The sequence below is a fragment of the Chrysochloris asiatica genome, unplaced genomic scaffold, assembly GCF_000296735.1.
Source record: "Chrysochloris asiatica unplaced genomic scaffold, ChrAsi1.0 scaffold00031, whole genome shotgun sequence".
NCBI lineage: Eukaryota > Metazoa > Chordata > Mammalia > Afrosoricida > Chrysochloridae > Chrysochloris > Chrysochloris asiatica.
In genome coordinates this window covers 20,158,047-20,169,739 of record NW_006408549.1, presented here as the reverse complement: position 1 = coordinate 20,169,739, position 11,693 = coordinate 20,158,047, and the positions used below count along the sequence as shown (strand labels likewise).

Here is an 11,693-nt window from a genome sequence, read left to right as displayed (position 1 = left end):
AAAAACCCAACTTAGCACCTTTTCTTTTTTCATGAATCATGGTGAAAAAGAATGATGACTATATTAACATTAACACTGACAGACAGAGTGCATGTTCTCTACTATTGACTTGTACTACGGAAAAGAAACATCTATTCTTCTGAATTGGGTAGGAAGAGAACATGCTAATTTGGGTGCTAAGTTCTGTTGTTAGCTTGATAAAGAGATCTAGACACTATAGACTTACGACATTTAAAAAGAAATCATGTCATGTCACCAACAGCTTGAAAACTTGAAGTAGCATCTTATTACCCACCCACTGAGGTGGCCCACCACTGAGCTCCTCCACCTGACACTTGAAACTTGCCCTTCTCCTTGCTTTCCCCTCATGAATGTCTAGCTTCTGTGACCTACATAAGGTACCCTCTTGAGCTGCTCCATTTGAGTACTTCAAAGTTCAGGCAGTATCCAGCTCACTTGTACTCCTACCTCTCCCCTGACTGCTTCATAGATTTCTCCTTGCTGTTAATATCTTATGCACTTGTCAGTATCTGTATTCTAGAACATAGCCAAATTAATGCTTGTAAAGTGTCCAGGAAAAAACCAGTTTGACTTCTTAACATTGGTAGTAAAGGAACAGAGTAGTTTTAGGTTTACTACAATATCCCTGATTAGGGGACTTAGGAAGCAAATTAGGGATTTGTGAATTTTGTGTTTATTAAGGAACACATAACTTTGCCTTTAAAGGGAATTTCTAGCTACAACTAGGACTACATATCTACCTCATTATTCTCAGTCTCTTGTAATTGAGGCAATTTAAACACTAGTATTGATTTTTGACATACTTGAGGATTTCTGCTGTTTTCAGAGTCTAACAGAGTAATTAAAGAGATTTTGTAGGACATGAGGTGGTTTGGGGCATCAATAAAGGGCTCTTGGAGTCCTGGTGTGATGCTGTAGGGTAAGCACTGGACTGAGAACCGCAAGGTTGGTGTCTCAGATCCACTAGCCACTCTTTAGAAACCCCATACAGGGTTGCTGTGAGTTGGAACCAACTTGACCACACTTAGCAACTACAATTTGTGGCGCTGTGGATTAACATGTAGGGCTGCAAGGTTGGTTTGAACTGCTAGGTCAGTGGTTCAATCTCACTAGCTGCTCCTAGAAAACCATATACAGGGTTGCTATAAGTTAGACCCAATTACACGACACTTAACGACAACAGTGGTGGTGGTGTGCTTTGAAGTCAGTTCTGACTCATAGCGACTCTGCATAGGGTTTCCGAGGCTGTAAATCTTTACGGGAACAGAAAGCCTTATGTTTTTTCCACAACAATAGTAACCCTTATTATTTCTGACTTGATTAGGTGTATTGTACAGCTCAGAAATCATCCTGTCATATTTAAATATAACAGTATGATGAGTGGATTTATTCTTCTTGACCCAGAATTCTGGTTAAATCTCAAATTGGAGGTCAGAAAATGTTAAATAATCCCCATTCTAAGGTGTGGTGTTGTAGGATAAGGACTGTACTGCTGACCTCAAGGTCGGTGGTTCAAACCCACCAGCAGCTCCTTGGAAACCTATACAAGGTCTGAGTCAGAACTGATTTGACAGCACTTGACAACAACAAGAAGAATATTTGCCAGCAGCTTTGAGGGAGGAGTTATTTTCCCACAACCATCATCAAGCCCACTTCACTCTAAACAAATGGCTCCGTGAATCTTCTACTGGAGAACGTGCTTTCTTTTTCTGTTTCCTGGTATCACTTGGAGTCCTTTACTGTCTGTCCCTGGGTTTAGGTAAAACAGTTTATCTTTGATGCTGTACTCCCCCCTCCCACCCCAAGGTCAGCCCCCATCAAACCCTCTCTACATTATCCAATCCTCTTCATAGATCAGTTGGCATTTGCAGAGGGGTGGGGTCTGTTTGTGGTGGGTAACTACCTCCTAGTAAGTCACTAGGGAAGAGAACACTAGCCTGTTTGTTGGATACTTTGTAAAACTAATTTGTCAGCTTTATCAACATGTAATCTAAGAAGCCCAGAATCAGTTTGCACCTTTAAACCTGTTAAATCTGTTTGTGTGGAAGTAGCTCAGTCATCAATAGCTTTTAAAACTCCCGAAGTAATTTTAAGAAGCAACCAAGGAGTAGTTGAGACCTTTTACTCCTCCTAATTGGATCGTAGCCACAATTCTTTTTAAAGAGTAAATATCTCACTCAGTATCTTTTTTGTTGTTGTTTCTCTTTTTGTACTTTTTATTGTGAGTTGAATGAAAGTTTATAGGCATGATCAGTTTTATTGTCAACAAATAGTACACTTTGTTTCATTTCAATGATTACAATTCCCTTCCTGCAACAGCAGCTATCCAGCTACCTCCCTGTGGTCCCTATTTCCATTCCACTCCACTTCCCATTCCTTCTCAACTTTGTCCCCAGGTACATGGTGCCTTTTTGATTTTGAATAATTGACCATTCCATCATTCAAAGTAAGCACACTTTACTCATGTTGTTCTTCCTTCTACATATCTGTGCACTGCTTGGCTGAAAGTTGGACCATGAGGATGAGTTCCTTTCCAGACCTGGGGTTGTACGTCCCTCCAGTCTCTTTCTGAACAATAAGCCAGGTCTTTCTCACGCTTTCTCTCTTTTTTAAAAAATAATTTTGAATTTTGTTCTGTCACTGCTTCTTTTTAAAAAGATTTTGTTGTGCATTTAGTGATAGTTTACATGGGAGAACATCAGTTGTGCACTCATCCTATTGTATTTTGTATCATTGCAATGATTACAATCTCCTCCAAGTATCACCATTCAACAGTATTTGCTTCAATTCCCACTGTTTTGTGTGTGTGTGTGTTTTTGATGTACCCCAAAACACTCAGGAATATATATAATAATTTAAACAACCAAAGGGCATATTCTGCAAGCCTGCCTCTTGGCCGCCAGCATACAGCTTTTATCTTTCCATGAGTCTAGAGTTCTCAGCTGCTCTCTCTCTCGATGTCCTCATCTCTGCCTCCATCTCTGGAGTTGCTGCTTCTCTGGATAGGGTCCCACATTCCACTAATGTTCTTTTCCCTTGATGGTCCTAGGGTCCTCTGTTCCTGGACTGTAAGATTAGTTACTCCCCCCTTTTTTGATACAAAACTTCTATTTTTACAGTTGTCTCACTCAATATCTTATTAAATAAACAAAAAATACAAATGCAGTTAAATCTGTTTTATTTTGTAACAGAAGGTTTTGTCAACCTTTAAGTGAAGGATCGAGATTATTATTAGACTTTTTCTGAGAGGTAAAATTTCCAGTGAGGTGAAAAAATTAGTATTTCTTTATTTACCATCTTCAAAGCTGCATTTTTGTATCATATAGTAAATGCATTTTGTCCCAGCAGGACAGTCTGACTGAAACAAGATCATTGGGATGGGCTAATGGACCCCCCAAAAGTAGACACAAACCCACTGTCAACGAGGCGATTCTAATTCCTAACAACCCTAACATAGCAGAGTAGAACTGCTTCATAAGGGTGCCGAAGCTCTGCATCTTTGTCGGAGCAAAAAGCCTCATTGTTTACTTGCAGAGCAGTTTGTAGCTTAAAACCATTGACCTTTTGGTTAGCAGCCTAACTTATAACACAGTACACCACGAGGACACCAAAGAGCGTAGAACCACAAAGCACATATAACCAACAGTCTCATTCTAGCAAATTCACTCTGTTCCTATTCCTAAGATTCATGGGTTATATGAATCTGTTTTGTTGTTACTGTTAAGTGCTGTTGAGTCAGTTCCAACTCAGCAATCCTGTATAAGGTTTCTGAGGAGTGGCTGGTGGGTTTGAACTGTTGACCTTGTGGTTAACAGTCCAGTACTTATCTCATAGCACCACATCTAGCTTTTTTTTTTTTTTCAGAATGAGTGTGTTTCTAAAGACCCCATTTAATTGGTTTTTTTATTTCATTGGTTTTTTTCACAGCTCAAGAGATGGCTGCCCAGTGTGTCACAAAGGTAGAGCTAAATATTTCCTGTGACAATCTTCTGGATACAGATGTAGGGTCCAAATCAGATCCTTTGTGTGTACTGTTTTTGAATACGAGTGGCCAAGAGTGGTATGAGGTAATATCAAATATTCTACTTGAAAATAATCTGAATTACTGTTCAAAATGATAAAGAGTTTATTAAGAATGTTAATGAAATCCTCTTATCTGTTAATGTATTTTCCAGGGTAAGGTTGTTCTAGATTGTGGAATTCTTCATACATATGTAGAAACTTCCTGTCATACTTTTGTGTATAGAGTGCATAGATTAGATTCCAAATGCACCTTGATCTGAAGAATCTGTTTGTTTTTCTATGTGTGTATAGGTTGAACGCACAGAAAGGATTAAGAATTGCTTGAGTCCCAGATTTTCTAAGACATTTATTATTGATTATTACTTTGAAGTGGTTCAGAAGTTGAAATTTGGGATTTATGACATCGACAACAAAACTATTGAGCTGAGTGATGATGACTTCTTAGGAGAATTTGAATGTACCCTGGGACAAGTGAGTATAAGTAGCTGCTGTACTTTAGTTTGTCTAAATTTTAGCCAAAAGATTAAATGCTTTTAATAAGTGTTCATTAGTTTAACTTCAAAATTGAAAAACATAAAATCCTTTTAAAGACCAAGTTCATATATAATAGACATGGCTGACTCAAAATTGTACTGTAATTTATCTTATTTTTCAAAAAGATTGGGGCTATGTGCTTCTGGCAAAGACTGTTGTTATTTCTTCTGTACAAATGATGTTTCGTAAGACATTTCAGTAAATAATACCGTTGCTCTAGCAACTCTATGTGCTGTTTACAGTTTGGTATAATTTTGTTCATATATTGAAGTCATGAATGTTATCAGTGTAACTGTAACTTCTGTATAATTCTGACTGAGGAGCATGACTGGTGCCTCTTTACTCCTGATGCCACCCACCACACCTTTACCCTTCTTGCTTCTTTTTAGTTATAATTATATCGCTTTAAACCTTAACCCCCGCATGGTGAGCTTTCTCTGACTCCCTAGTAGAATAGTTTGGGGTACCTCCCCAGTGTTTACCTGACACACTCTTGCTTCTTCCCACAACACTCACCATATGTTCTTGAAGTTGCTTAATTATCTTATTTCCCAGAATGTGACCAACTTGGTCAAGGTAGGTCTGTAATTTTGGCTCATCATTTTGATCCTAGTTCAAAGTTTGACTTGTAAGGTGAGAACTTAACCATTTGTGTAGATTGAGGAAGACTTTCGGAGGGAAGAGTTCAGTTTTTTTTGTTTTTTTTTTTTAATTGAGTAACATGTTTGTCTTTTATGAGCTTATTTTTCAGGGTTGATTGTTTAGTGACCATGACTGTTCTTAATATGGAAATTGACTGGTTTTCGAATGCTTTAAATAGTGTCAAAGACAAAATTAAGTGGTTTTTTTTGGGAGGAGGTGGGGAGAACAGTGAAGTTAAATGACCAAATTTTAATGATTTTTAGTTTTTTTTTTCTTTTGAGGTTGTAAGTGCAGACTTCTAAGCTCTTCATGCCACTGGCAACCCAATTTCAATGAATTTGAGACACCTGTTCGGAAGTACCTACGTTTGCAATATTATTTTAGTCAGAATGATACTTTGTAGGGATTGAATACTGAAGTTGTGTGTCATTTGAAAAAGTTGTCCCATTTATTTAGTTTCACTTCAGTGATTTGCATTTCTGATGAGAATCTGGCCCTCTTTTTTCATTACATGAAAGAAGTTAAACTTTGAAGTAGTTAGTAAAGAAACTAGCTGGTTGGGAGATGGTATCTGCCAGGGAAAGCTCTTTGAAAATCTCTTGCAGTTGGCTTTATGTATTTAGTTACATTTTAAATGTTTAAAGATTTTTTTTTTTATTTTAATAATCTGTAAATACTTAAGGAATGAACTTAATGTTTTCTATTTATTAGGATTTTATGTGAAGTTTATCATTTTTTTACTTTGAAACCATGCAGTTTAAAAATTCATGAAGTGAAATTTCTGTTTCCAATTTAACAGATTGTTTCGAGTAAGAAACTAACTCGACCTTTGGCACTTAAAAATGGGAGACCTGCAGGAAAAGGGACCATTACGGTAAAATAAGATGCTTTTGTTTATCTTTTTAAGTTTCCCTTGAAAGATCGGGCAAGAAGAGAACATACTAAAACTGTTCTCAACAGGTGAACATGTTAGAGCTGTGCATTTACATTTGACTCATATGCAGCACTTCCATTCCACCGTTGCTTTATTATGGTCATAAATGCGAATTATATTCCATCAAAAAAGACAGAAAGAGAAAAATAAAGTATAAAAATTCCTTCTTTTAGTTTTAAAGTTGGAGTCTTGAATGGACATTTTAGGGTGACTACTAGACTAACTGCAAAGTTGTTGGTTCAAACCCATCAGTTACTACTCAGAAAACATATACAGGCTCACTGTAAATTGGAACCAACGTGATGGCACTTGATATCAACAGTAGAAGTCCAAAGAGCCTTGGTGGCCCTGTGGGATAGGGATATAAACCCGCCAGCTGCACCATGAGAGAAAGATGACTCTGTTTGCTTCCACAACGCTGTACAGTCTCAGAAACCCTAAAGAGGGTTACTATGGGTTGGAATTGACTCAATATAGTAGGTTTAGTTTGTTTTGGTTTTATAGAGGTCAAGTGCATCTTGGTGATGCTTGCGTCTTCGCCATGGAAGGATAAATTCCTAAGAAATTCCTTAATAATATGAATAGATCAGTTTGGCTTTCTGCAAAGCAAGTATCAGCCTCTTGGTGTGATAGATATGTTCAGTAATAACATTTCAGACATAACACGGCCATGGAATCCTCTCAACTCCTTTTTCTTTTTTTTTGAATAGTATTTTATTGGGTTTTAGGTGAAACTTTGCACTGAAAATTAGGTGTTTTTTTAAACAAATTTTATAAAATTGTACCATGTCATTTTGATTATAATTTTCATAATATGTAAACATTCTCATTTTTTCCCATTCTCATCTGTTTCCATTGATCCAGCTTTCCTTCTCCTTGCCTTCTCATCTTTACTTTTTGGGTAAATGCAGACTGTTTTGTTCATATAGTTAATGGTTTAAGTGAACATATTATTCATGGTGGTATTGTTTGTTTTATAAGTCAGTCTATTATTTGACTACAAAGTGACCTGCAGTAATAGCTTTAGTTCTAACCTCAAAGAGTATGTAAGGGCAATAGTCTTGAGGGTCTCTCTAGTCTCTATTGGTCCATTAGACTTGGACATTTTTAGGAATTTGAGTTTTGTTCACATTCTATCTGGGATCTTCTTTTATCTCCTTAGTCATAACAGTTGATAGTGGTAGCTTGACACCATCTAGTTCTGGTCTCAGGTTACAAGTTACTTTGACTCACGTGGACTTTTAGTTCTGTAGACTAGTTTATTCTTTGAGCCTTTGATTTTCTTCATTCTCTTTTGCTCCAAAGCAGAGACATCAATAATTGTATATTCTAAACACCTAAACCACTTTTTTTGTACTTGCACTCTGTGGTTCATTCCCCACCCACATTTTTCCATCACTGATTTATTGGCCTGAGGCAAATGAATATATGCATTTATCATTTTAGATATCAAATTATTTCATGCCCATCTATTAAGTTTGTCATATCTTGAGATTCTGCCCATGTAACCCCTGCATGGAGTGGTGGTGTGTCTGAAGGTGGAAGGAAGTCTGTGTCTACCTGAGCAGCAGCCATATTGGAGAGATATGGTGATTATACAGAATTTTTTGAGCACTTGTATTGCTCTGTTTTAGAGTTCCTAAGTCATGAGAATGTTAGGGTTATTAACATTCCTGAGATAGAGAACATACCAGTAGTTAGCTTTATTGCTCTTGGGTATGATTGCCTGGAATTTATTTTTAAGTAGAGCAAGTATTTCACTTCCTTGGGATGAAAAAAATTGATCTATTTCAGTTTTTGAGAATTCTCTAGTTAAAATTTACTTATGCTTATCACTGTTTGTAGAGCACTTAACAACAATAGCAGCAGCTAGTGTTAAGGGCAGTCCTGTATAAAATTTATCCTCCAGTCTCCTAGCTTTGAGTTTTCTCTGAGACTGGAGAAGATCCAGTGTGGGCAATAATATTAACAAAGGAATTTGCATAATGCAGATTTGTCATATTTTGAGAAAATAATTCACACATATGATAGAGATAAAGGTAAGACTTTTTTCCCTTAAAGTTTTATTTGTTGTTGAAAATAATGCACAGCAGACTATGCACCAATTCTGAATGCCCAATTTAGTAGCATTGATTGCAGTCATTGTGCAGCCATTTCAGTCTCCTTTCTTGAGTTCTTCCTCTCTTGGTAATATAAACTTAATGACCCCTAGGCTTCTTATCTATTTTTGAGTTCCTGTTGTCAGTTTGATTCCATATTGTTGTTGTTAGGGGCTGTTGTGTCGGTTCTGACTCAGGGACCCTTTGCATATGGAATAAGACACTGCTCAGTCTATTGTGGTGACGTTTAACCCCTTGTTGCTGCTACTGTGTCAGTCATCTCATTGTGGGTCTTTATCTTTCTCATTGACCCTTCACTTTACCAAGCATGATGTCCTTCTCCATGGATTGGTCACCCCCTGACAACATGTCTGAAGAAAAAGAGATGATGTCTTGCCATCCTTGTTTTAAGGAGCATTCTGGCTGTACTTCTTCTAATAAAGATTTCTGTGTTCTTCTGGTAGAACATGGTACTTTGAATATTCTTTGCCAATATCATAATTCAAATGCATCAATTTTCTATGCCTTTCTTACTCATTGTCCAACTTTCACGTGCACATGAGATTATTGGAAATACCATGGCTTGGGTCAGGCGCACTCAAACTCAAGACATATTTGCTCTTGAACACTTTAAAGAGGTCTTTTGCAGCAGATTTGCTAATTGAGTACAGCATTGGATATAGATAGTTCATAAGAGAGCATAATGCTCAAGGCAGACCTTTTTACTAGCTATGCTAACTTTAAGACTTCAGGTGGTACTTTTCATTTAAGGGTTAAAGATGATCTCAGGACAACAGCATCAGGGTGAACCTTTCTTTTCTTTTCTTTTTTCCAAACCTTTCTTAATGGCATCATTTTCTTACTAAAAGTTTGGAATCTATTTATTTGTTAAAGAACCCAGGTGGTATTATAGATAAGCAGTGGACTGCTAACTACAAGATCAGTTCAAACCCAGCAGTCATTCTGTAGGATAAAGATGAAGCTATCTGCTTCTGTAAAGATTTACAGTATAACTCAGGATCTACTCGATGGCAGTAGGTTTTGGTTTTGATTTATATATTATCAGACAGTAGAATACATCACCTCATAAGTGTATCAGAATTTCTGAAACATTTTTCTTTTATTACTTTACCTACTTATAGATTTCAGCTGAAGAAATAAAGGATAACAGAGTGGTCTTGTTTGAAATGGAAGCAAGAAAACTGGATAATAAGGTAGGTAGTTTATAGAGAGTTCAACAAGGATGTCAAGCTTTTCTTCATACTGATTACTTTGCGTGAAAGTAGTCAGTTAATATTATGAGCTCCATCTTTGTGGGCATTGGTTAGTGCGTCAATTATTTCCAAATCTGTCATTCTGTCTGTGTGTGTGTGTGTTTACACAGAACTCCTTTCCCTTTACCTCTCTCCTGTAGATAAAATTAGAGGATTTGTCTAGCTTAAAAGAGGAATTGATTACATGTGCTAAGGTTACTGTAAAAGTTATGTGAGAACATTTAGTAGGATTACCTTTAGGAAAAAAACACACATAAAGCCCATGTTTATTCATTATAGGTCATTTAGTCTGTCTGCATCCAAAAGCCAATATTTTATTTTTGAAGGATTAACAGCATATGAAGAGTATTTAAAAACTGACTCCATGGCACCTAACAACAACAACAGCATGACAAAATATTGAATGATGTAGAAAGCATCAAAAGAAGATGGAAGAAATCACCAGTCATTGTACCAAAAAGAAATAGTTGATGTTCAACCATTTCAAGAGGTAACATATGATCAAGAGCCAATGATACTGAAGGAAGAAATCTAAGGAAAGGCATTAGCATTGAAGGCATTGGCTAAGAACAAGTCTCTGGGAATAGACGGAATACAAATTGAAATCTTTCAACAAACTTATGTGACTCTGTGGATACTCACTCATCTGTACCAAAAAATTGAAAATAGCTGCCTGGCCAACAGATTGGAGGAGATCCATATTTGTGCCCATTCCAAAGAGAGATGACACAACAGAATGGGGAAATCATTGTACAGTATCATTAATATGATATGCAAGGAAAGTTTTGCTGAAGATAATTTAAGAATGGCTGCAGCAGTACATTAACAGGGAACTGTCAGAAGCTCAAGCTGGATTCAGACAAAGATGTGGAACAAGTGATATACTTGCTGATGGCAAATAGATCTTGGTTGAAAGCAGAGAATAAACTATAGGCTCTTAGTTGTGTGGATCATGACAAGCTATGAACAACATTGTGAAGAACGAGTATTCTGGAACATATAATTGTGCTCATAAGGAACCTGTACATAGATCAAGAGGCAGTTTTTCAAACAGCAAGGGAACACAATGTTTAAGATTAGGAAAGGTGTGCACTAGGGCTATATTCTTTCACCATACTTTTTTTTTTTATTCAATCTGTATGCTGATTGGAAGAAATAATAAAAGACCACATGGACATAAAAAAAAAATAAAAAAAATAGAACAAGAGCAGACTACATATCTGCCAGTAAAATGACAGAGTAGAACTGCCCTGATAGGATTTTCATGACTGTAAATCTCTCTGGAGACAGACTGCCACATCTTTTTCCTATGGAGTAGCAGATAGGTTCGAACCACCTATTTTTGGTTAACAACTGAGTGCATTAACCACTGCGCCATCAGGATTCAGTTACCAATGCAGAATGATGCAAAATGTGGCTTCATATTTACTGCAAAAAGGAAGGAAAAGCTTTTGTTCTGAGGTTTAGAAAAACCAGTTCAATTCACACAATCCATTTTCTCCTTAAATTCTGAAATGACCTAATGCTCATTCACTAGTGAAGTATGCTGGAGGAATGATTTTCTGTTGGTTTGTTTCACAAGGTGACTTCACAGACAGGCATCTCACTTAATCTCAAAACACGGGGCAGACTTCTTAGTGGATGAGCTTATATTATATGAGTGTTCATTTTTGTGGATAGGCTTGAATGAGATTTGGCCTTTGGAGGAATGTATTTCAGAAGATGGAGAATATATTTTTTTCTCCCAGAAAGCCATAAAAAAAGGATTTAGTCAATTGTTAAAGTAGGCAATGCAAATGGTAATAGACATGGCAGTGTCAACAATATCTGCAATTTGGCAGTCACGTATGATGCCCAGCTGAATCAGTACATCCAGAAAAGTAAATATCTGGTGGGGAACCCAAGAAAAGAAGAAGAAAAGCACAATTGCCATGATAATCTTAAAAATATCATCATTTCTTGGCTTGTTCTTGTGATTTTCATAAGCCTTCTTTAGGGATTTTAAAATAAGAATGTAACTTGTAAGAATGATCAGAAAAGGAAACAGAAACCCCAATATGTTCTTAGTTAGGCCCAGCCCTATGGGGGAGGGTTGAATTTTGGGATTCATAATGGTAGCTCTGGTAGCGTAGTGGTTACGAATCGGGCTGCGAACCTTAAGGTCAG

The 11,693-nt window shown here is 37.0% G+C and overlaps 1 protein-coding gene across 1 annotated transcript in view; it reads left to right on the top strand.

Moving 5' to 3' along the window:
* Positions 1–3,956: 3,956 nt before the first annotated feature.
* The window catches only part of CPNE3 (copine III), a 52,967-nt gene continuing 45,230 nt past the window's right edge, over positions 3,957–11,693 (top strand). The window contains exons 1-4 of the mRNA XM_006859261.1: positions 3,957–4,088; positions 4,336–4,515; positions 6,020–6,094; positions 9,396–9,467. Coding sequence (XP_006859323.1) covers positions 3,957–4,088; positions 4,336–4,515; positions 6,020–6,094; positions 9,396–9,467 — 459 coding nt within the window. The remainder of the gene's footprint in view (positions 4,089–4,335; positions 4,516–6,019; positions 6,095–9,395; positions 9,468–11,693) is intronic.